The 26,215-nt window shown below is 36.8% G+C and overlaps 1 protein-coding gene across 4 annotated transcripts in view; it reads right to left on the bottom strand.

The window, feature by feature from the left end:
- CABCOCO1 (ciliary associated calcium binding coiled-coil 1) overlaps nucleotides 1-26,215 on the bottom strand; it is a 127,569-nt gene that overhangs the window by 78,525 nt on the left and 22,829 nt on the right. For 3 of the 4 annotated variants that reach the window (XM_081234706.1, XM_081234705.1, XM_081234707.1), the window contains exons 4-5: nucleotides 16,472-16,616; nucleotides 11,485-11,557 (exon numbers count right to left, since the gene is read on the bottom strand). In XM_081234706.1, coding sequence (XP_081090832.1) covers nucleotides 11,485-11,557; nucleotides 16,472-16,616 — 218 coding nt within the window. Of the gene's footprint in view, nucleotides 1-7,566; nucleotides 7,896-11,484; nucleotides 11,558-16,471; nucleotides 16,617-26,215 lie in introns of those variants that run through there. The other variant, XM_081234708.1, reaches the window with a different exon arrangement.

Here is a 26,215-nt window from a genome sequence, read left to right as displayed (position 1 = left end):
GCCTGTAAAACCTTCCACATCTGATGCCATTTTTACATGTAGATTTTTCAATATCTTATATGGTTATCTTTTTATTAAGGTTTTCTACACTCTCTCAAGTAAATTTATAGTTTCTCAAGTAAAATTTACACTTCCCTGAATAGTTTTTCCTAGATTTTCAAGCTTATCAACATAAAATTGATATTTTAGTAAAAGTTTTCAAATCTTATTTTTAATAAACAAGATCTCTATCAGTTCATTTATCAAGAAAACAAACTTTCAAACTTTTCTGAGAAAATTAATCAGAGTTTAGGTCTTCTACCATTTGCTCTGTCAACTCTGTTCCTTAGCCATTGTTTGATCTGTTCATAGAGTTTCATACCTTTCTTTTTATTATTATTATTTTTTTTTGCGGTACACGGGCCTCTCACTGTTGTGGCCTCTCCCGTTGCAGAGCACAGGCTCCGGATGCGCAGGCTGAGCGGCCATGGCTCACGGGGCCAGCCGCTCCATGGCATGGGGGATCTTCCCGGACCGGGGCACGAACCCATGTCCCCTGCATCGGCAGGCGGACTCTCAACCACTGCACTACCAGGGAAGCCACACACCTTCCTTATGATTGTTTTTCAAAGTTTTAAATTTTATTTATTTATTTATTTATTTATTTATTTTTCATTGGATGACTTGAATAATATTTATTTTTTTTATACAGCAGGTTCTTATTAGTCATTAATTTTATACATATCAGTGTATACATGTTAATCCCAATCGCCCAATTCATCACACCACCACCCCCACCACCCTGCCGCTTTCCCTCCTTGGTGTCCATACATTTGTTCTCTACATCTGTGTCTCAATTTCTGCCCTGCAAACCAGTTCATCTGTACCATTTTTCTAGGTTCCACATATGTGCGTTAATATACAATATTTGTTTTTCTCTCTCTGACTTACTTCACTCTGTATGACAGTCTCTAGATCCATCCATGTCTCTACAAATGACCCAATTACATTCCCTTTTATGGCTGAGTAATAATCCATTGTATATATGTACCACCTCTTCTTTATCCATTCGTCTGTCGATGGGCATTTAGATTGCTTCCATGACTTGGCTATTGTAAATAGTGCTGCAATGAACATTGGGGTGCATGTGTTTTTTTGAATTATGGTTTTCTCTGGGTATATGCCCAGTAGTGGGATTGCTGGATCATATGGTAATTCTATTTTTAGTTTTTTAAGGAACCTCCATACTGTTCTCCATAGTGGCTGTATCAATTTACATTCCCACCAACAGTGCAAGAGGGTTCCCTTTTCTCCACACCCTCTCCAGCATTTCTTGTTTGTAGATTTTCTGATGATGCCCATTCTGACTGGTGTGAGGTGATACCTCATTGTAGTGTTCATTTGCATTTCTCTAAAAATTAGTGATGTTGAGCAGCTTTTCATTCCTTTCTGGCCACCTGTATGTCTTCTTTGGAGAAATGTCTATTTAGGTGTTCTGCCAATTTCTGGATTGGGTTGTTTGTCTTTTTAATATTGAGCTGCATGAGCTGTTTATATATTTTGGAGATTAATCCTTTGTCCGTTGATCCATTTGCAAATATTTTCTCCCATTCTGAGGGTTGTCTTTTCGTCTTCTTTATGGTTTCCTTTTCTGTGCAAAAGCTTTGAAGTTTCATTAGGTCCCATTTGTTTATTTTTGTTTTTATTTCCATTACTCTAGGAGGTGGATCAAAAAAGACCTTGCTGTGATTTATGTCAAAAAGTGTTCTTCCTATGTTTCCCTCTAAGAGTTTTATAGTGTCCGGTCTTGCATTTAGCTCTCTCATCCATTTTATTTTTGTGTATGGTGTTAGGGAGTGTTGTAATTTCATTCTTTTACATGTAGCTGTCCAGTTTTCCCAGCACCACTTATTGAACAGACTGTCTTTTCTCCATTGTATATCCTTGCCTCCTTTTTCATAGATTAGTTGACCATAGGTGCGTGGGTTTAATTCTAGGCTTTCTATTTTGTTCCATTGATCTATGTTTCTGTTTTTGTGCCAGTACCATATTGTCTTGATTACTGTAGTTTTATAGTATAGTCTGAAGTCAGGGAGTCTGATTCCTCCAGCTCCTTGTTTTTCCCTCAAGACTGCTTTGGCTATTCTGGCTCTTTTGTGTCTCCATACAAATTTTAAGATTTTTTGTTCTAGTTCCATAAAAAAGGCCATTGGTAATTTGATAGGGATTGCATTGAATCTGTAGATTGCTTTGGGTAGTATAGTCATTTTCACAATATTGATTCTTCCAGTCCAAGAACATGGTATATCTCTCCATCTGTTGGTATCATCTTTAATTTCATTCATCAGTGTCTTATAGTTTTCTGCATACAGGTCTTTTGTCACCCTAGGTAGGTTTATTCCTAGGTATTTTATTCTTTATGTTGCAGTGGTAAATGGGAGTGTTTCCTTAATTTCTCTTTCACATTTTTCAACATTAGTGTATAGGAATGCAAGAGATTTCCGTGCATTAATTTTGTATCCTGCTACTTTACCAAATTCATTGATGAGCTCTAGTAGTTTTCTGGTGGCACCTTTAGGATTCTCTATGTATAGTATCATGTCCTCTGAAAACAGTGACAGTTTAACTTCTTTTCCAATTTGTGCTCCTTTTATTTCTTTTTTCTTCTCTGATTGCTGTGGCTAGGACTTCCAAAACTATGTTGAATAATAGTGGTGAGAGTGGACATCCTTGTCTTGTTCCCAATCTTAGAGGAAATGCTTTCAATTTTTCACCATTGAGAATGATGTTTGCTGTGGGTTTGTCATATATGGCCTTTATTATGTTGAGGTAGTTTCCCTCTATGCCCACTTTCTGGAGAGTTTTTATCATACATGGGTTTTGAATTTTGTCAAAAGCTTTTTCTGCATCTATTGAGATGATCATATGGTTTTTATTCTTCAATTGTTAATATGGTATATCACATTGATTGATTTGCATATATTAAGAATCCTTGCATCCCTGGGATAAATCCCACTTGGTCATGGTGTATGATCCTTTTAATGTGTTGTTGGACTCTGTTTGCTAGTATTTTGTTGAGGATTTTTGCATCTATATTCATCACTGATATTGGTCTGTAATTTTCTTTTTTTGTAGTATCTTTGTCTGGTTTTGGTATCAGGGTGATGGTGGCCTCATAGAATGAGTTTGGGAGTGTTCCTTCCTCCGGAATTTTTTGCAAGAGTTTGAGAAGGAGGGGTGTTAGCTCTTCTCTAAATGTTTGATAGAATTCACCTGTGAAGCCATCTAGTCCTGGACTTTTGTTTGTTGGAAGATTTTTTTTTTTTTTTTTTTTATTTTTGCTGTGTTGGGTCTTCGTTTCTGTGCTAGGGCTTTCTCTAGTTGTGGCAAGCGGAGGCCACTCTTCTGTTGGAAGATTTTTAATCACAGTTTCAATTTCATTGCTTGTGATGGGTCAGTTCATATTTTCTATTTCTTCCTGGTTCAGTCTTGGGAGGTTATACCTTTCTAAGAATTTGTCCATTTCTTCCAGGTTGTCCATTTTATTGGCATACAGTTGCTTCTAGTAGTCTCTTAGGATGCTTTGTATTTCTGTGGTGTCTGTTGTAACTTCTCCTTTTTCATTTCTAATTTTATTGATTTGAGTCCTCTCCCTCTTTTTCTTGATGAGTCTGGTTAATGGTTTATCAATTTTGTTTATCTTCTCAAAGAACCAGCTTTTAGTTTTACTGATCTTTGCTATTGTTTTCTTAGCTTCTATTTCATTTATTTCTACTCTGATCATTATGATTTCTTTCTTTCTGTTAACTTTGGGTTTTGTTTGTTCTTCTTTCTCTAGTTCCTTTAGGTGTAAGGTTAGATTCCTTATTTGAGATTTTTCTTGTCTCTTGAGGTAGGCTTGTATAGCTATAAACTTTCCTCTTAGAACTGCTTTTGCTGCATCCCATAGATTTTGGATCATTGTGTTTTGTCATTTGTCTCTAGGTAGTTTTTGATTTCCTCGTTCATTTCTTCAGTGATCTCTTGGTTATTTAGTAATGTATTGTTTAGCCTCCATGTGTTTGTGTTTTTTACATTTTTTCCCTGTAATTCATTTCTAATCTCATAGCGTTGTGGTCAGAAAAGATGCTTGATATGATTTCAATTTTCTTAAATTTACTGAGGCTTGGCTTGTGACCCAAGATGTGATCTATCCTGGAGAATGTTCTGTGCGCACTTGAGAAGAAAGTGTAATCGCCTGTTTTTGGTGGAATGTCCTATAAATATCAATTAAATCTATCTGGTGTATTGTGTCATTTAAAGCTTCTGTTTCCTTATTTGTTTTCATTTTGGATGATCTGTCCATTGGTGTAAGTTAGGTGTTAATGTCGCCCACTATTATTGTGTTACTGTCGATTTCCCTTTTTATAGCTGTTAGCACTTGCCTTATGTATTGAGGTGCTCCTTCGTTGGGTGCATATATATTTATAATTGTTATACCTTCTTCTTGGATTGATCCCTTGATCATTATGTAGTGTCCTTCCTTGTCTCTTGTAACATTCTTTATTTTAAAGTCTATTTTATCTGATATGAGTATTGCTACTCCAGCTTTCATTTGATTTCCATTTGCATGGAATATCTTTTTCAATCCCCTCACTTTCAGTCTGAATGTGTCCCTAGGTCTGAAGTGGGTCTCTTGTAGACAGCATATATATGGGTCTTGTTTTTGTATCCATTCAGCAAGTCTGTGTCTTTTGGTTGGAGCATTTAATCCATTCACGTTTAAGGTAATTATTGATATGTATGTTCCTATTACCATTTTCTTAATTGTTTTGGGTTTGTTTTTCTAGGTCCTTTTCTTCCCTTGTGTTTCCCACTTAGAGAAGTTCCTTTAGCATTTGTTGTAGAGCTGGTTTGGTGGTGCTGAATTCTGTTAGCTTTTGCTTGTCGGTAAAGCTTTTGATATCTCCATTGAATCTGAATGAGGTCCTTGCTGGGTAGAGTAATCTTGGTTCTTCCCTTTCATCACTTTAAGTATATCATGCCACTCCCTTCTGGCTTGTAGAGTTCCTGCTGAGAAATCAGCTGTTAACCTTATGGGAGTTCCCTTGTATGTTATTTGTCATTTTTCCCTTGCTGCTTTTAATAATTTTTGTCTTTAATTTTTGCCAAATTGATTACTATGTGTCTTGGCATGTTTCTCCTTGGGTTTATCCTGTATGGGACTCTCTGCACTTCCTGGAGTTGGGTGGCTTTTTCCTTTCCCATGTCAGGGAAGTTTTCAACTATAATCTCTTCAAATATTTTCTCAGGTCCTTTCTCTCTCTCTTCTCCTTCTGGGACCCCTATAATGTGAATGTTGTTGCATTTAATGTTGTCCCAGAGGTCTCTTAGGCTGTCTTTATTTCTTTTCATTCTGTTTTCTTTATTCTGTTCCACAGCAGTGAATTCCACCATTCTGTCTTCCAGGTCACTTATCCGTTCTTCTGCCTCAGTTATTCTGCTATTGATTCCTTCTAGTGTAGTTTTCATTTCAGTTATTGTATTGTTCATCTCTGTTTGTTTGTTCTTTAATTCTTCTAGGTCTTTGTTAAACATTTCTTGCATGTTCTCGATCTTTGCCTCCATTCTTTTCCCAAGGTTCTGGATCATCTTCACTATTACTATTCTGAATGCGTTTTCTGGAAGGTTGCCTATCTCCACTTCATTTGGCTGTTTATCTGGGGTTTTATCTTGTTCCTTCATCTGGTACATAGCCCTCTGCCTTTTCATCTTGTCTGTCTTTCTTTGAATGTGGTTTTTGTTCCACAAACTGCAGGACTGTAGTTCTTCTTGCTTCTGCTGTCTGACCTCTGGTGGATGAGGTTATGTAAGAGGCTTATGCAAGTTTCCTGATGGGAGCGACTGGTGGTGTGTAGAGATGACTGTTGCTCTGGTGGGTGGAGCTCAGTAAAACTTTAATCTGCTTGACTGCTGATGGGTGGTTGGGTTCCCTCCCTGTTGGTTGTTTGGTCTGAGGCAACCCAACACTGGAGCCTACCTGGGCTCTTTGGTGGGGCTAATGGCGGACTCTGGGAGGGCTCACGCCAAGGAGTACTTCCCAGAACTTCCACTGCCAGTGTCCCTGTCCCCATGGTGAGCCACAGCCTCCGCCTCCGCAGCCACCCCGCCTCCGCAGGAGACCCTCCAACACTAGCAGGTAGGCCTGCTTCAGTCTCCCCTGGGGTCACTGCTCCTTCCCCTGGGTCCCAATGTGCACATCACTTTGTGTGTGCCCTCCAAGAGTGGAGTCTCTGTTTCCTCCAGTTCTGCTGAAGTCCTGTAATCAAATCCCAGTAGCCTTCAAAATCTGATTCTCTAGGAATTCCTCCTCCCATTGCTGGACCCCCAGGTTGGGAAGCCTGATGTGGGGCTCAGAAGCTTCACTCCAGTGGGTGACCTTCTGTGGTATAAGTGTTCCCCAGTCTGTGAGTCACCCACCCAGCAGTTATGGGACTTGATTTTCCTGTGATTGCACCCCTTCTACCGTCTCACTGTGGCTTCTCCTTTGTCCTTGGACGTGGGGTATTTTTTTGGTGAGTTCCAGTGTCCTCCTGTTGATGATTGTCCAGCAGCTAGTTGTGATCCTGGTGCTCTCGCAAGAGGGAGTGAGAGCATGTCCTTCTACTCTGCCATCTTGGTTCCAATCCCCCTAAAAATTATTTATTTTTTAATAAATTTATTTATTTTATTTATTTTTGGCTGTGTTGGCTCTTCATTGCTGCTCATGGGCTTTCCTCTAGCTGCGGTGAGCAGGGGCTACTCTTCGTTGCAGTGCACAGGCTTCTCATTGTGGTGGCTTCTCTTGTTGTGGAGCAAAGGCTCTAGGCATGCGGCTTCAGTAGTTGCAGAACATGGGCTCAGTAGTTGCAGAACATGGGCTCAGTAGTTGTGGCACGCAAGCTCTAGAGCACAGGCTCAGTAGTTGTGGCGCATGGGCTTAGTTGCTCTGTGGCATGTGGGATCTTCCCAGACCAGGGAGCAAACCCGTGTCCCCTGCATTGGCAGGTGGATTTTCAACCACTGTGCCACCAGGGAATCCCTCTCTTATGATTTTATTTTCCTCAACTGCTTGTTGATTTATCTTTACAGTAGATGATCCTGGTTCATTTGTCTGTGGATGTTTGTTTGCCATAGCTTGCCTCTAGAGACTGTAGGGGAGGGGTAAAGAATGATGGTAGGTAGGTGTGCCAGTAGCTTATATTCAGGGTGTATTCACTGTCCCTTCTGAACATCAGTGGTCACTCTAGAACTGCCCTTCTCTTTGGCATCAATGTCCACAATAGTTTCTTTAGCTTTGGAGCAAATGTCATGGAGTCCCAGTGCTCTATATAAACAGCAGAAGGTAAACGGACTAAATGGTGCAGTTGCTCTGCTTGCTTTCATTATTTTCCCTCTAAAGCTTTCTCCCATTTCTGTATCGAGGATGCCTAAATAAATGCAGCATTAACTCTGTAGCATCTTCTCAGTACATATGGGGCTGTAGTTTCATCTAATCAGTAATCTATAATTTTAGATGTCATAAAAGCTCTTATCTACAGCATTATGAATTTTGAAAATTTTGGTCTTTTATGGGATTTTAGATGGAAGAGGAGTTGTACATGTGTGCTTAGTTCACTCTTTTGATAAAATCACTATTCCCTTTTGCAAAAGTTCTTCCTGCTGCTTTGGGGGACCTATGCATCTTCTGTCACCCATTCAATACAGTCAACTTGGGTCTTCTAATAACATTACTCCTCTGGTCATGGTGATTAATTGAGAGTGGATGCATGACACAAGCACAGACAATAATACTGGGAGGAAGAATGTCTCTTTCTTTTGGAGTTGCTAAACAGGAGCTGCCTCTTTCATGTCTACCACCAGCTGGAAGCCTGTCTGCAGTATAAGGGAACAAGGCCCTTCAGAAAAAAGAAATGAAAAAAGTCTAGGAGAGATGAGAGACTGAACCACGTGCATGCATACACACACCCACATGTATTTACATACACACTCAATAACACTGTTAACTACTTAGATCCAGTTGGCTTTAGTCCAGCTTTCATCCCCTGCATTTACCAATTAGTGATCTAATAATATCCCCCCCCACTTTTTAATTAATTATTTTGAGTGGAATTCCTTTCACTTGCACCAAAAATATAAAATGCACTTCTGGCTAACTCATTCACAATCTTTAGATTTCCTCTTAGATTTCACTTGTTACTGGAAACCACCCTATTTTGTAATTACTTATGTAATCATCTCTCTCCTCTCATTCGACAATAAACTCCTTGAGGACAAGAATCATTGCTCATCACTGTGTACCCCGAGAACTTAGCATAGGCCTAGAGCACAATAGGAACTGGATAACATATGTGGAATAATGAATATATAATTGTTATAGCTGCATCATCTCATTTTAGTAGATGCCTGGCAGTAGATACCTGGTTAGAACCACGACTTAGGGTATCTGCTATGAGTTTTTTGACCATCATCATTGTTAATATCTAATAGCGTTCTTTGTGTGCAAGTATTCACTGTTTCTTCTGGTTTTCAGGTAACAAAAGCAAAGGACATAGCAGTTTCCAGGTTTCTGGGTGGGTCCTTAAGGCCAAAGAAAAAATATATTCCTTAAGGAGATTCTGGTTCCCTTACAGTTCTTAAGTCTCTGGATCTGTGGTCTAATTGCATTGTCAAAACAATAGATTTGGAGAGCTCCTGGCTTGGGTGCTTAAAAGGGAATCCTCATCTCTATAAATAAAATAAGTGTCACACAGTACTTCATCCACTGAGATGGCTAGAACTACAAGTATCTGCTGCCTTCATTTTCTGCTCCATTTGGTCATTATTCTAGCTCATTCTAGTTGTTTACTGCCTTTTTCAATGTATATTGTGAACAACACTATTATATGCAAACCACTGAATGAACTACAACACATTCTGCATATAGAACTATACCTATTAGATTTCTAGATTACGAAAAATCTCAGGTCAAGAATAATGACTTACCGAAAATATGCCTCTAAGGTATAACATGAAATATCTTGAAAAAGGTGAGTAGAAATTGCTAGAAACAATTGTTAAATTCAAAAATACAAATTCAATTTTCTATAAACTAAAACCCAAGAAAAGTATGAATATGATTTATTTATTCTCTATTAGTAATCAGAATTAAAATTTAGCCATTATTCTTAGAGGCAATTTACATGTTTTCTTATAATCATCTATCCACAACTAAGAAAGAAGCTAAATTTCGTCAGTGTTATCTACCTTGAATGCTTGCCTGAGATTTAAATTTGGAACATTTATATGGCTGTAGTATGGCCCTTGTTTGGTTCCAGAGCCCTGAGGTCAGTATGAATAATTACATTAGTGGGGCAGGCCTCCGCTTCCTCAATGAAAGGTTGTTAATTTAAAAAACGGTATTTGCACCAAAGGTTATCAGACACTTCTAAAATGCCATAAAATATTGTAGTGTAACACTTGCTTTGGTTAATCCTTCAAAATTCTATGAACGGTCTAATTCTTTAAGACCCAATATTCCTTCCTTAAGGACTTTTTTTTTTATAGCTCTGGTCAGCTTGGGGAAAATACAAAAGACAATAGAAAATAAATGAGCCAATCCTTGTCTGCTTTCTCCATTTTATCTTTCCATAAGCATAAATGTCACCTAAATATAACCTTACAATGGAGAAGAAAGGCACAATTGTGTAATTAACAAAGGGATAAGGGAGTTCTTTATGAAACTTTTTCCTTGATGATTCTAAATGTCTGCATATGCTGCTATTGAAGCCACTATCATTTTCCCTAAGTTTTGCTGAATAGATGAAATAGGATTGTATTCCTAACAGATAATTACTGCAATGCTGTCACACTGTATGATGTAATTCTGACATGGAAACGTTGTCAGTGAAACTTTGTCATGTGACACCTAATTTAAGCTACAGTATGAGCAGACTGCAAAGAAGAAATTTTAAGGAAAGTCAAAAGCAAAAAGGGTTCCTTGTTTTCCTTCAGCTCATTTAAAAGGCCAGCATTAGAACAAGTACCCAAGTGGCGACTGACACACAGTGACTGAGGTGTTTAATGAAGTAAGCAATTTATAAACTGCAGAATAACAATACTAGGGAAGACAGAACATTTGGCACATTCCATGTGGTTCTTAATATCAGGGAAATTATAAAGATAATGTAAATATCCCCTTATTCACTTTATTTATTTTTTAATAAATTTATTTTATTTTTTATTTATTTATTTTTGGCTGTGTTGGGTCTTTGTTGCTGCACACGGGCTTTCTCCCATTGCGGCGAGCGGGGGCTACTCTTCATTGCGGTGTGCGGGCTTCTCATTGTGGTGGCTTCTCTTGTTGTGGAGCATGGGCTCTAGGCATGTGGATTTCAGTAGTTGTGGCCCACTGCTTCAGTAGTTGTGGCTTGCGGGCTCTAGAGTGCAGGCTCAGTAGTTGTGGCGCATGGGCTTAGTTGCTCTGCAGCATGAGGGATCTTCCCAGATCAGGGCTTGAACCTGTGTCCCCTGCACTGGCAGGCAGATTCTTAACCACTGCGCCACCATGGAAGTCCCATCCCTTATTCACTTTATGTCTGACCATGGCCATTCCCATCTCCTATATTTCTAGGCAATACAGCCTCCTCAAGCTGTTGAGAATCTAAGGAGCACTTCTGATGGCATCTTTAGCCTCCTTACCCAGGATTCATTTCTAGTAAATACATATATGTGATTATATGTAAGGCTGTTCAAAAGTATCTTTAAGTAGGCCATTTCTTGTAGAACTGCTATTATATGCACTGTCACTGAATCACTTATGTTGTATTAAGAGGGGTTACTATGTCTTGCATTATACTATATGCTGTGTAGAAAAATAGCACATGATCCTTGCCTTCAAGGAAATTACAGTTGGATTATGTTAACTATATCAATCCACAGGAAACAATTAGAAAACCATATAACATGGTACAGATTTACATGCTTATTGGTGTGCTAAGAGTAGCCAGTATTCAGCAGAAAGAGATCTATTGGAATAAAATAATAGACCATGATTAAAGAGTTTATCTAAGCCCTTCCTTTGAGATGTGATGCAATTAAGGAAGGTCTGCTTCATTGAGGAAGTGGGATTTGAATTAGGCCTTAAACAATGAGTATACTGAAAATAAATGTGAAATTAGAAGAGATTTAACAGAATTAATTTATCTCACTTTTCCTGATTTTATTTGTATGAAGACGTACATACTCTATCCAACTGAGCTTTGTCAAATAATCCGTAAGTACATAAAGTATACATGATTAACAATGCTTTTAATGCCAAAAGACAGCTTACTTTCTTAATCCAAAGCTCACTCTATGTAATTATTCTTTTTGCAAACTACTAGTTGGTTATATTAACACTTGAGTAATCTTGACAAGAAGTTGCTTTAAGCTGTTAAAGATCCAGATGCTGATCAGCATGCATTAAGTGATTCAGCTTAATTGGTTCCATCTAGATAAACTACTTACCTCAGTTCCTATCACAATTTCTTCCCTGGCAGAAAAGAACAGAAACTCATATAGCTTGTAGTGTTGAAATAAGCTGAAATACAAAATAAATGTGGAAAGCTGATAAATTTATTTCAGGAAAAAAGAGCAAATATGTAAGAATATCTATTACAGGAAAGATGTTTGAATTGACCAAGCTAAAGATATTAAACACTAATATGAAGTTAGCCACCTCCTTTACTCCAAAATAAGTTGCCCAGAAATGATAAGAAATTACAGGTTTATTTTTTTTGAGACACTGACAATATAACACAGTACCTAAATTAATATCAGTAAACTAATCTGTGATGAGTGGATAGGTTTGGGATAGATTTCATCTTGACTTTTCCTGGCTCACAACCAAATATTGCACTGCCTCTAAATAACACCAAACTCCACATTCTTTTTCATGTTTTGCTCCAAACTGGAGTCAATTTCCTCTCATATGAATAGCACTGAATTCTATAGGCTACTTCCATATAAATTACTTCTCACGTTCTCAAACTGTTTCAAGATTAAAGTAATTTCTGATAACACCTGAAGAATGATGCAACATTAACTGAAATACTTTTTAGATGAATGATTTTCTTGAAGAATATTCCATTACACATCAAAGAGAAGAATTAATTTGAGAAAGATAATTTCTTTAGTTCCTACCCGGAAGACTAACTGGTCAGTGTATAAAAACTATAAAGAGCTAAAAGAGCTTAAAAATATATAGCTCAAGTAAGATTAAAGATCTCAGCAATGTGTTACTGAGAGTTAAAAATTTACTGAAGGGTTGACTTCTAATATCCTGTTTGTGATAATATTTGAATTTTTCTAATTCTCTTCCTGCTGGTTGGGAAAATTAATAGACTCATAATACAGCAAAATGCCAAAGAACAAAAAATTGTCTTAGTGGTTTCTCTTTCACTCTGGTGCCTTTTGCTATTTAAGAAAATTGATTTTAATATAACTGAGAAATTAACATTTGCAAAATGTAGCTACAGAGCATGTATAATAATGGCTTCTCCTGAATGCTGTAATGGATCAAAGTTTCAATTCATTTGAAATCAACGAAGAAATCCTCAGGCAGCTGGGTCTCTCTGAGTTATATTAGCAGTTCATCTCACTACTAACACAATCCATTAAAAAGTGATGGGTGTACAGACTCAGTCATGGTTTGTTTTGTTTTGTTTTGTTTTTGACTACATTCAAATTAGTCATCAACATACAGAAAACTAGCTTAGCTTTTGACATTACTTTGATTTGTTGGCTAGAAAATACAAAAAGATTAGTGAAGTTTGATGATTCAATGAAGCAAAATAAATTCAAATTCTCCTTCCCTTACATTGGTTACCTAGAGAAAGCTTCAAGGTTAAAACTATTACATTATCAATAACTGACTTTGAGTAGAAAAATTAAAGACTGTAGAATATTTTGGAAATAGCTTGGCTTCTTCTCAGTTAACTAGTCTAAAACTTTCCTTTTCCCATCTTGTGTCACACGACGAAGTCAATTCATAAATCTTCCTTCCTGCAATTTCATAATCTCTCCATGTTATTCTCCTTATTGCATACAGTTATTAGATTATCTCATACCAAAAAAGAAATTCACTTCTTACAATGAAAATAAAATGCATGACTTGGATGCAGTGGCCAAAGATACAGGGTTGGGCAAGGCCAGGGGGTAGGGGGAGGGGGGCCACCAAAGGGAGGCACTTACTCAGGGGCAGGTCAAGTCATACCACCATTGCCTTGCTCTGGTCCCCACCAACAGCTGAGGTTCTCTCACATTACCAGGGAGATATTAACTGGCCTCACATGGGAACAAAGTGACACTTCTGTTATGGGAGTGTATTTTTTTCCTCTTCCTTTGGACTCCCAGCTGAGTCAAGCCCCTAAACTATTTTTGTTAAACATCTTGTCTTGGTCCTAAATCAAAGGGAGACTACTCAGAATGAAAATAGTCAAGACATCTGGTTCCACGCCAGGAAGTACATTTGTGTGAAGAGGTGTTTTTTTGTTTTTTTGCGGTATGCAGGCCTCTCACAGTTGTGGCCTCTCCCGTTGCGGAGCACAGGCTCCAGACACGCAGGCTCAGCGGCCATGGCTCACGGGCCCAGCCGCTCTGTGGCATGTGGGATCTTCCCAGACCAGGGCACGAACCCATGTCCCCTGCATCGGCAGGCAGACTCTCAACCACTGCGCCACCAGGGAAGCCCCTGAAGAGGTGTTTTATAAGTGTTTTCTTTCTTTTTTTCTTTTTTAATTAATTTATTTATTTTTGCTGTGTTGGGTCTTCATTTCTGTGCGAGGGCTTTCTCTAGTTGTGGCAAGCGGGGGCCACCCTTCATCGTGGTGCACGGGCCTCTCACTATCGCGGCCTCTCTTGTTGCGGAGCACAGGCTCCAGACGCGCAGGCTCAGTAGTTGTGGCTCATGGGCCTAGTTGCTCTGCGGCATGTGGAATCCTCCCAGACCAGGGCTCGAACCCATGTCCCCTGCATTAGCAGGCAGATTCTCAACCACTGCGCCACCAGGAAAGCCCTATAAGTGTTTTCTTATATTGAGTGTATGCCTGTGCACTTTACCTTCACCTGATTTTCAGGGAATACATAGAATATACAATGATATAATGTCCTTGAACCAGATACATGTCTAAATGACGTCCTACATTAAAAAGTTATGTATATGTTGCATAAGTAGATTACTCAGTAGCAATGCTGGGGAGGAATTACTCATAGAAATGCTGGGGAGGAATTTTGGTATTCGTTTTTTCAATTCACAGACACATCATGGAATATACAGTGTAGACTCTATTAAGAGCATCAAATGAAATTTCAATTTTTTTAAGCTTTATTTATTTATTTAAAAAATTTCTGGCCACGCAGCATTTGGGATCTTAGTTCCCTGACCAGGGATCTAACCCATGCCCCCTGCACTGGAAGCATGGAGTCTTAACCACTGGACTGCCAGGGAAGTCCCCAAAATTTCAATTTTATTGTCAGTTAAGTTTCACGTGCTATAGGTCATGTTCCAAAACACGCACTCCCAAAACTGACTAGGGCTTTCACTGGTTGATTAAACTTAATTATCAGGTTAAACTGAAAAATGGTTATACTTTTTTTGATAATTGAGCTAGCTTCATATTTAGAAAACTTCTTTGCAGTCATTAAAATGAAAAGTATTATATGATTTAATTGACATTAAACTTGCATTTGTGGACACATGAGACATTCTGAACAGGTGTTGCGGAAAAGCACATTTGTCTTTACACAACTTAAGAATCAATTCCAGATATCCTACTTACCAACTGATACTTTAATTTCTGTGACAGAGACACTTAAAACATGTAATTTCTTTGAAATCACAATATAAAGATTAAACAGCATAAAAGCTAGTTCTGATTTACTTTATTTGACTAAACTTTCAAATATTACTTTTTTTTTTTTTGGAGAAGTAAGACTAGGTATTTTTGGTGTGTGAAGTTACCCTGGTTAGGGTCAAAAGGTGACTAACACTGACATCCCCTCTTCACTTAACCATTTTCTGAAAGTCAATAAAATGTCAAGAAATACGCTGATGAACATTTGTCCAGAAAGATGATATGAAAGAGAAAAGAGCTGCCATCTTTCACCATCTAGAAAGTGCATGGGTTTTGCTGCTGTGGTTAACTATCAGTCCTGGTGCCCATTATAAAACTCTTGCGCTGAGAGCTCAGCTGAAAAATGTATTCTGCAAGAGAGACCTGGAAGGCTCAAATGGAGAGAGAAGGGAAAGAAGGATGCTCTACAAATGTGCAGAGAATTCCCCCTGCCCAGTGATTTCCAAATTCGGATGGGCAGAAATAACTTGGGGAACAAGTTCTCCTCCAGCTCTGGATTTCCACTCCCTTCCCTCCCCCCCATACAAGGATCGCCCTTTAATTGATATGAAGACTACTGTGGCTTTTAGTGAGAGACACACATTAGGAGGTATACTGTAACATTAAGAAGTCATATTATATCAAATGCTATTACATAAGAATATATCATACACCATTATTAATTCATGCCAGAAACCAGTATATAAACCTTATCATATTAAACACATTAGTTTTTTAAAAACTTCCAGGCTACAACCAGGATCCTTGCCAAGCAAATCATGAGCATGTCTAGACCATCATACAGCACCATTTATTTTAGAATTGTAAAACTTAAAGTTGGAAAGTACTGCAGTATATAGTAATAGAGGAACAAAGAAATTCTGCAGAAACTTTTAGTTAGGCAAAAGAAAGATTTTTACCAAATCTTGTTTAAATATTTGCTAACTTTAAAAATGTCCCTTAGGAGAGATGCAAAACTCTAATGCAGACCTTGTGACAGATCATATAAAAAGACAGATTTCTTAGTTCAACAATGAAGAATCACTAAATACTTTCCCTCCATCCACCATCAGTTTCGAAGCACAAAGAAAGAATTAATGAGTTTAATTGGTCAATACTACAAATATTTCAGGGTATATAATAAATTTGAGGAAGTATGTACATAAATCTCTTCAATTTTTAATACAAAGCATTTAAAATAAACGTTTAAATGGAAATGTTACTCTTTAAAACGTAAAATTTTAAGGTCAAGGTCAACTACCTATAGTATAGTCTATTGTAATCAAATCTGAATAATCTGAAAGAATCATTTGATTAATAAGAACAGTATTATTTAGAGATTCAGAGAAAAAATTCTTAGATAAGAATTATAGATCTAAATGAAATTATGCTTATCAAACACAAACTTCTTTTTAAGAATGAAAAGAAAGCCAAAATGTTCAATGTCCTGGTTTTTATTTATTGGATGGATGATTTGAATATTATCTAATTATCGGTTGGTTAATTACTGCAAAAATTTTGTAAATATCTAACTTCATTAAAAATTGAATGAGCTTCTATTTAATAGACATTTTCTAGAAAACATAAAGTGAAAACTAAATGCTACTGAAAAAAGTCCATACCTGATTTTCAAGTAATCAACAATAGCATTGGCTTGTTTTACATCAAAGATATTCCATTCCTCATTTTTTTGTAAATGGGATGGTCCTATTTCAGCCATAACTTCTCTGAGCCATTTTATGCTGTCTTCTAAGGACATATGCAGTGCTGAAATAAAATCCAAAGAAGTCTAAAGCATTATTTTCATAGATGTTTTGGCAACAAAATAACCCAAGATGTCCTTAATGTGTAAAAATTCCATTTTTCAGTATTTGTGAGGACAAATGGTAAAACTATTGCTGTTTGTTTATGTTAATAATTACATTTTATGTAAAAGAACAGGAGCTTACACACCCAACAATTGTAAATTACCTTAATGCTATACAATTGTCTAAAGAGTTTGTTTGCATTTTAAGATGCAAAAAAAAAAGCACCCTCAATCTATCTAAAGATTACTTTAGAATGGAAAAGAAAAATTTTTTATGATCTTAGATTAAGAGTATAGATAGAAACGACACAAGGTTGGTTGGATTAGCTGGTAAGGAAGGCCTACAAGGTAGACTCAGCCACTGTAGACAGCAGAACCAAACCCAGAGCTGAAAATGTAAACGAACAGAGTCAACTAACACTCGGCTTTAGTTGATTGTTACCATGTGGGAATTTGGACCTGAAGATTTTCAGTGGATGCCAGAAATATGGATTTTTATATAAAAATCAAGATTTTATTTTTTTCTTTTCCAAGCTACAGACATAACTTATGTAAGCTGTTTCTCAAATGTATGCCTGGTGGTGGTGGTGAGAGCCAGATGACAGTGCAAAAAGAGTGACACTGACACCGCTTTGCCACCATTACCAAAAATAAACAAGTCAATGATTGTGGTCTATTCTCTCGCAATTAAAAGCAAACAAACAACAAGGCAAAACTATCTTCTAAGGCATCTGTCTAGTTGAAAAAGAAGTAGATAAGTGTCAAAAGCCTTGGACTTAAATTTTATAACGTGTATAATACAAATATTAACCTCCATCTTCTTTTCATATTTTTACTTGTGGCAGACAAATATTATTTATAACACACACACAGCTCCCTGCATCCTGAGGAGAATTCAGGTAACTGGAGTGTCCCAACTGTCCTTTGCTGACAAGTGAGGGGTGTATGGACACGAGACTGAACAGCATGGAGGTGGAGAGTTGAAAGGCTCTAGCAAAAACAAGGTTGGATTGGTTGCTTGGAGGAGGTGATTGTCAGCTGGTGGCCAGGATGAGGGCCTGGGGGAGAACTGTGCTGAACAATGTGAATCCCACCTTCCCAATCCCAACCAAACTTCTGTCTCTCTTAGGAGACCATTAGTAAACTTTCCACGTCTTGTTAATGGGGTGGCTTTTTCAGGGAGGCAGAAGGGGAGAGTGCAGAGGAGTTATGAGAACACAGGCTGATTGTCAGATCCAATTATTTCTGGGTTACATAGCTTCTCTTTCTGGGCTATAAGTGCTAGGTCCCCAAATTACTAATAAAATGACAGTAAAGTAATTTAAAATTTTGGAAGACACTATAAACACCAACTTGTAACTTGTTTAGTCTAGATTCTTTTCTATGTGTAGGAATTAGAAAAGCATAAAACTATATAACAATTAAAATCTGGTTTAATGAATGACAACTAGTCCAATTCTCATGGCTTCCTTCCAGATCCTGTTTTATGTCTGTCAGATACATAGAATTATTACTGGATAACTACGCTTTCCTGTATCATTCTAAGTGGAGTTCAATTATTACTGAACATTTCTTTTTCTTTTTTTTAAATTTATTTTTAAATTTATTTATTTTTTGCTGCATTGGGGTCTTCGTTGCTGCGCGCGGGCTTTCTCTAGTTGTGGTGAGTGGGGGCTACTTGGCTGCGGTGCATGTGCTTCTCATTGTGGTGGCTTCTCTTGTTGCGGAGCACAGGCTCTAAGTGCATCAGCTTCAGGGGTTGTGGCGCTCAGGCTCTAGAGCTCAGGCTCAGTAGTTGTGGTGCACGGACTTAGTTGCTCTGCAGCATGAGGGATCTTCCTGGACCAGGGACTGAACCTGTGTCCCCTGAACTGGCAGGTGGATTCTTAACCACTGTGCCACCAGGGAAGTCCCTATTTCTTTTTCTATGATAAACTTGTTTTGAAAATAGTAAGAGTAATTTCAGAAATGAAAAATCTGTTGGATAAAAGCAATTAAGAAATGAATGGATTAAAATCTGAATCATTTTATTAATAAAATGGTATTAATTAGAAATGCACAGAAAAAATTTAGATGATTCTAATTCTAGATGTGATTATACTTATCAAGCACAAAAATAAATTTATATTACTATTTCCTTATATTAAAATATAACTGACTCTTTAAAGCTGTTTTTCTATGTCTAATGTCTTTCTACACATAATGGCTTTAAAAATTAGGAAAGTTATCATTTCACTTATCTAACTGAAATGTTTGCCCTTTTAAAAATCACATTTAGTGATGTGATTAAAATATGAAAGACTAAACCAATTAAATACTAAGCGCTGTTAGAAATAAAATTTATCCTTGAAAATTTAGGGTAATGAAAGGACATACTATACTTATAATTAGCTGGAAGATTTAGATTGGTACCTCATAACTGCCATTTACTACCTAAGTAATCTGAGTTTCAGTTTCTTTATCTGTGAATGAGAATAATACCAATTCTCAAAATAATAGTGCTGTTGTGAAGATCAAATAAGGAATGCATGGGAAACTCTTGGTAAACTGAAAAGATACATATACATTACATGTATATAGTGCTTTCTAGAATTTAGCCCAAAGCCAGGCACATCTCATGTAGTCAGGAGGATGGGCTCTTGCTCTCTGGGGTTCAGATTTAACCTCTCTGAATCTCATATATTCTTCTCATTTTTAAAATGAGGAGAATAATGGAACTATCTTATAAGACTGTGCATGAATTAAGTGCAAAAGTATTTGGAAAGCAAATGGCACTGTGAGTGACACAAGTTAATTCTATATAAATGTTAATTATTATTATTATTATCATTATCATCATAATCATTCCTGTTTGGAGGAAAAACAATTCAACTTCATAGAACTAAAAAGCATTCTATGGTTATTTACCACATTCATGTTATATAGAGGAGAATCAACCTTGGCCCATCGACCTAGATAGAGGCCAAATACCCAGTCTAATACTCTACATCCTGTCCTTCGTCAGGCCCTGGAAAAACTGAAACTCAAAATGTATATTGTTAAGGGACTTCCCTGGTGGTCGGTCCAGTGGTTAAGAGTTTGCCTACCAATGCAGGGGGTGCAGGTTCGATCCCTGATCAGGGAGCTAAGATCCCACACACCTGGAGGCCAAAAAATCAAAACATAAAACAGAAAGCAATATTGTAACAAACTCAATAAAGACTTTAAAAATGGTCCACATCAAAAAAAAATCTTAAAAAAATACATATATACTGTTAAGATAACTCTATAAATTCTACGTTCCATAATCTTTTAGTTTGATCTACTTTGATTCCAGGTGGGTTGTCTGCAGAATATCTTGTGGATAATGTAGCACAATCTGAGACAAGGGATAGATCGGAAACTGAGTCAGTATAAAGTAACAGTCCCCACACTAGAATTTTATGAGTAACCGTCGGCCACACTACAGCTCACAGCACAAACTGTGCTCTTCGGTACTTTTTCTATGAAGATGTTGCCGGATGGGATGGGAGTGCTCACTATGTGCTCAGGCCTCCACTACCTCTTAGTTTAAGTATAAACATACTTCACCTCCTTCCCTGGCACACTTAGCTAAGATTGCATTCTTTCCTGATGGTAACTATAACCTTGTTAGGTCGAAAGGCTTGAGAGGATTTTTTTTTTTTTCTGCCAGAAGGAAAACGAGATCCCTTGCTTTTTTCTGGTTAGGTTTTACATACGTACTTTCACTCTGTCATAGTTTATGAGTACTTGGATTGACTGTGCTCAAGTTTTAAAAATTCATTTTTGAACTGATATCAACAATATAAAGTTTCACATAAAAGAAATATTCATAAGTTATGTTATGGAAAACATTTAAAATGGAAATCTCTTGTCAAATTTGTAATGTGAGATCCATGAAATTTTTCTACTTTCCTTTATTCTGTTTCTAGTTTGTGAATTCTCAGCTCAGAGGTTGCAAAGCTTAAGACTGTTCATGTCATGCATTTCTTTTTACAATTTAAGTCATAGATGACATATTCATATGGTTCAAAAAATATATGTGAAGGTGTATTGTGAGAAGACTTCCTCCAATCCTGTTGTCCATGTGCCCAGTTCCTACATCCTTCGCACAGAAAATTTTATTAGTTTTTTCTGTATTCTTCCAGCATTTCTTTGTATATATAACAAATAAAGACATAGATAAATACTAATTCTGTCTGTTTCATAAACAAAAGAATACAATTCTGCACCTTACTCTACTCAGTAACAACATATGATACCTAGAAAACCTTCCTCATTCTTTCCTTTTTTACCGCTGCACAGTATTCCAATTTAGGGATAGGCTAATCCCTACAGGTAAAGTTTTAATTTTGGAGTAGTTTTAGACTTACAGAAAAGTTGCAAGAATATCACAGAGAGTCCCCATATATCTCATACACAGTTTCCCCCATTGTTAACATAGCTATGGTACATTTGACACACCTAATGAGCAAATAGTGATATATTATTATTTAAGTTCATCCTTTGGATTTCTTCAGTTTTTATTAAAGCCTTTTTTCTGTCCCAGGATCCCCTCCAGGACACATTACGTTTAGTCGTCACGTCTCCTTAGCACGGTTTCTCATATTTTCCTTGTTTTTAAAGGCTTTGACAGTTTTGAAAAGTACTGGTCAGATATTTTGTAGTATGTCCTTAGATTTGGGTTTATCTGATACTTCTGTCATGATTAGACAGGGGTTAAATGTTTTGGAGAGGAAGACTACGGTGCCATTCTCATCACATTATATCTAGGGTATTGCTATTTAACCTGGCTCATCACTAGTGGTGTTAGCCTTAGTCACCTGGCTGAGGTTGTATCTGTCAGGCTTCTCTACTATAAAGTTACTATTTTTCCCCCTTTCCATACTGTCCTCTTTGGAAGGAGGTTTGCAGCCCTCACTTAAGGGGTGGTGAATCGTGTTCAACTTGTTGAGGGTGAAGTATCTACATAAATTATTGGGAATTTTACATGGGAGATTTGTCTCTTTTACCCCAGTTAATTATTTATTCAATCATTAATTTCCATCAGTATGGATTCATGGATGTTAATTTTATACTTTGGATTATAATTCAATACTATGCTATTTCGTTCAAATTATTCTAACTTTGGGCACTGGGTGCTTTTTCAGTTGGCTTCTCTATTTCTTTGACATACCCCCATCATTCTGTTTTTTTAGCCCTTTCTTTCGGCCACTACAAGATACCCCCAGGCTCACCTTTTATGTTCCCTGCTCTAGGTCTACAATCAGCCATTTTTCTAAGGAGTCCTGGTTCCTTTTCTTGGAGAATGAAATTATAATCCAAGAACTGGGTCCTGGATGGTATGCTCACTGCCACTGGATGTCATTGCTTTTTGGCTCTCTTTGTGAACAGAGCTAAGAAGTATGTGTATATATGTGTTTACACTTAACTATACAACTATTCATCTGTATATCTATTAAGTTAAACAAGAATTCACACTGATGTTTTCAGTTGATGTGTCTAATCTTTTGCTTTTTTCAAACATTACTGCAAGTAATGACTTTACATACATGTCAGGTTATACGTGTGCCAGTGGATATGTAGGATAAATTCCCAAAAGTTGGATTGCTAGGAAGAGACAATACATTTGTCAAAGAGACAATACACTTGTAAATTTGATAGACAGCTGCTAACCTACATTCCACAAGGGGTTTTTAACTTCCATTAGACATATAGAGAGTACTTGTTTTCTTACAGCTTTAACAGCTGAGAATGCTACCAAAATTTTACAGTTTTGTCAATTTGATATATGACAAATGACATTTCTGTATAGTTTTAATTAATATTTTCTTATTATCTTTAAGGCTGAACTTTTCATTTGTTTAAGAATCATTTGTATTTCTTTAGTCATATCCTTGGCATACTCTTCTATTGCACTATTGGTCTTTTTCTTCTTGCTTCTGCATGCTCTTTTTACATTACAGAACTTAATTGTTTGTTGATGTCTGAGATGCAATGCTTTTCCCAGTTTCTAATTATTATTTTATTTTGATTCTGGTATTTATTCATTGCAGACTTCTGGCTTTCATATATCAAATTTAACTATCTTTGTCTGTACGGCTTCAGAATTTTGAAGCATAATTATAAAGGTCTTCCCCATCCAAGGCTATAAATAAATTAACCCATGTTTTTCTCTTAACATTTTTATGGCTCCACTTATTTTACATTTAAGGGTTTGATCCATTTGGATGTATTCTGGTTTATAAACAAAGACAGGTTTGAATCCAACTTCATTTTATTTTTTTCTTGATGGATACCCAGTCGTCCCAGTATTATTTATTGAATAATTATCTTTTCACCACAGATTTGAAATGACATTTTACCAAATACTGAATTCCAGTGATTGGGTCAACTGCTTAACTTTCTGTTGTGTTCCTTTGGTCTATTTAGTGATTCACCACTGTGTTAAAATACTTGAGATTTTATAACACTACTACTAGTACTACTACTACTAAGATATGCTAAAGCTTGTTACACTTTTTTTTTTTTTTTTTTCTTTTTGCGGTATGCGGGCCTCTCACTGTTGTGGCCTCTCCCGTTGCGGAGCACAGGCTCCGGACGCGCAGGCCCAGAGGCCATGGCTCACGGGCCCAGCCGCTCCGCGGCATATGGGATCCTCCCAGACCGGGGCACGAACCCGTATCCCCTGCATCGGCAGGCGGACTCTCAACCACTGCGCCACGAGGGAGGCCCTGTTACACTTTTAAAAGACAGTTTTTCTGGCTATTTCTATTTTTTTATTTTCCACATTTTTTTGTTAGAATCACTTGCCTAGTAACCCACCCCTAGGCAAAAACATTAACAAAAAACTGTTGGCATTTTTATTGGCATATTTATATTATAAATTAACTTGGTGAGATTTAGCATTTTTATGATGTTAGGTCTTTCAAAGAACATTGTAAGTTTTTTCCAAATGTTAAAAACTTCCTTTGTGGCTTTAAAATTCTTTGAAGTTTTCTTCATATAGAGCTTGCACATTACTTTTTTTAAAGTTTATTCTGCATAGTTTCTATTTCTTGTTAGAGCATATATATTTTCTTTCACTAAATCTTTTATCTTTGTTTTCATACATAAATATTATTAAAAATTATCCAGTGAAATTGACTTTTCCTTTTGGTGTACAGTTCTATGAACTTAAACACTTGTAAAGATCATGTAACCACTACTACAATTGTGATACAGAACAGTTACATCACCTCAAAAAACTCCCTCATGCTATCCTTTTATGTCCTCTCCTCACCCTAACCTCTGGCAAACACTGATTTGTTCTCCACTGCTATAGTTGTGTCCTGTTGAGAATTTCCCATAAAGGTAATGATACAGTATACAATCTTTTGAGACTGACTTCAACTCAGTGTGATGCTACTGAGACGGATCCAAATTGTTGAATCATGGTTCAATCACTTTTATTGCTGAGTAGTGTTCCATTGTATGGATATACCATAGTTTGTTTACCTGTTCATCTATTGATAGACATTCAGTTTTCAGTTTTGAGCTCTTATGAATAGAGCTGCTAGACAACATTCATGCACAGGTTTTTGGGTGAACATATGTTTTTCTTTCTTTAGAGTAATGCCTAGGAGTAGGATGGATGGGATATAATATTATAAGACGCTGCCAACTATTGTCCAGAGTGGCTGTGCCATTTTGCATTTCCAAAAGCAAAGCATAAGAGTTCTAGGTGCTCTGTGTCTTTGTCAGCATTTGGGATTGCCAGTATTTTTTAGTTTAGCCATTCTAATAGTTGTGTAGTGGTGTTTTTCTTTTCTTTGAACATCTTTATTTTATTTATTTTTTATACAACAGCTTCTTATTAGTTATCTATTTTATACAGATTAGTCATAGTGGTTTTATTTTATATTTCCCTAATGACAAATGATGTTGAACAACTTTTCAGGAGTTTATTTGCTATCCTTATATCTTCTTTGGTGAAGGGTTTATTCAAATTCTTTGCCCATTTTTAAAATAAGATAAACCTTATTTTGGAAAAGATTTATATTTATAGAAAAATTACAAAAATAGTATTGAGAATTCCTGCATACTCCACACAGTTTCTCTTATTTTTAACATCAAACATTATCATGGTACCTTTATTTACTACTAATAAACCAATTTTATACATTACAATTAACTAAAGCCCATATTTTATTAGATTTCCTTAATTTTTACTTAGTGTCCTTTTTCTGTTCCAGGATCACATCCAGGATACCACATTACACTTGGTAGTCATGTCTCCTGAGGTTCCCCTAGATTGATAGTTTCTCTGACTTTTCTTATTTTTGATAACCTTATCAGTTTGAAAAGGACTGGCCAAATATTTTGTACAATGTTCCTCAATTTGGGTTTGTCTGATGGTTAAACATAAGTTATGGGTTTTCATGGCTTTGCTCATTATTAATAGGGTTGCTTGTTTTCTCATTGTTGAGTTTTGAGAGTTCTTTATATATTACAACTACAACTCCTTTTTCAGATATGTGATTTGCAAATATATTTTTCCCTGTCTGTAGTTTGTCTTTTCATTCTTTTAACAATGACGTTCATAAAACAAAAGTTTTAAAATTTGATGAAATCCAATTTTTTTTATGGGTCATGTTTTGGGGTTCATGTCTAACAACTTCTTGATAACCCAAGGTCATGAAGATTTTCTCCTATGTTTTCTTCTAAAAGATTTATTGTTTTATATTTTAAATTTATATCTGAGCCATTTAGATTTAATTGTATCAAGTGAAAGTTCAGGTTGAAGTGTATTTTTTTCAAAATAGATGAGCAGTTGTTCCAACAACATTTATTGAAAAGGCTACCTGGTTCCACTGAATTGCTTTTGCATATTTATAAAAAAAAAATCAGATGACCATTTTTGTGAGTCTATTTCTGAATTCTGTCTTCTGTTCCATCAATTTATGTGTTCATCTCTTCACTAATTCCACACGGACTTCATTACTGTAACTTTATAGTAATTCTTAAATTGAGTGGTAAGACGGATGCAGCTTTACTCTTATTTTTCAAAATAATTTTAGCTGTTTTAGGTCCTTAGCCTTTCCATATAAATTTTAAAAAATCAACAAGTATGTCTAGAAAAACTCCTGCTGGGATTTGGATTGATACTGCATTAAATCTACAGATCAATTTAGAAGATACTTTTTTTTTTTTTTTTTTTTGCGGTATGCGGGCCTCTCACTGTTGTGGCCTCTCCCGTTGCGGAGCACAGGCTCTGGACGCGCAGGCTCAACAGACATGGCTCACGGGCCCAGCCGCTCTGTGGCATGTGGGATCTTCCAGGACCGGGGCACGAACCCGTGTCCCCTGCATCGGCAGGCGGACTCTCAACCACTGCGCCACCAGGGAAGCCCTAGAAGACATCTTTACCATGTGGAGACTTCTAATCCAAGGACACAGTATGTTTTTTCATTTGTTTAGGTTTTATTTCTTTTATCATCATTTTAGCATATAGATTGCATACACTTTGTTAGATTTATACTCAAGTACTTCTATTATTTTTTGAGTTATTGTAAATGAT

Source organism: Mesoplodon bidens (assembly GCF_964165515.1).
Source record: "Mesoplodon bidens genome assembly, chromosome: 1".
NCBI lineage: Eukaryota > Metazoa > Chordata > Mammalia > Artiodactyla > Ziphiidae > Mesoplodon > Mesoplodon bidens.
Note: the sequence above shows the minus strand (reverse complement) of the source record. Positions and strands in the feature narration are given on the sequence as shown.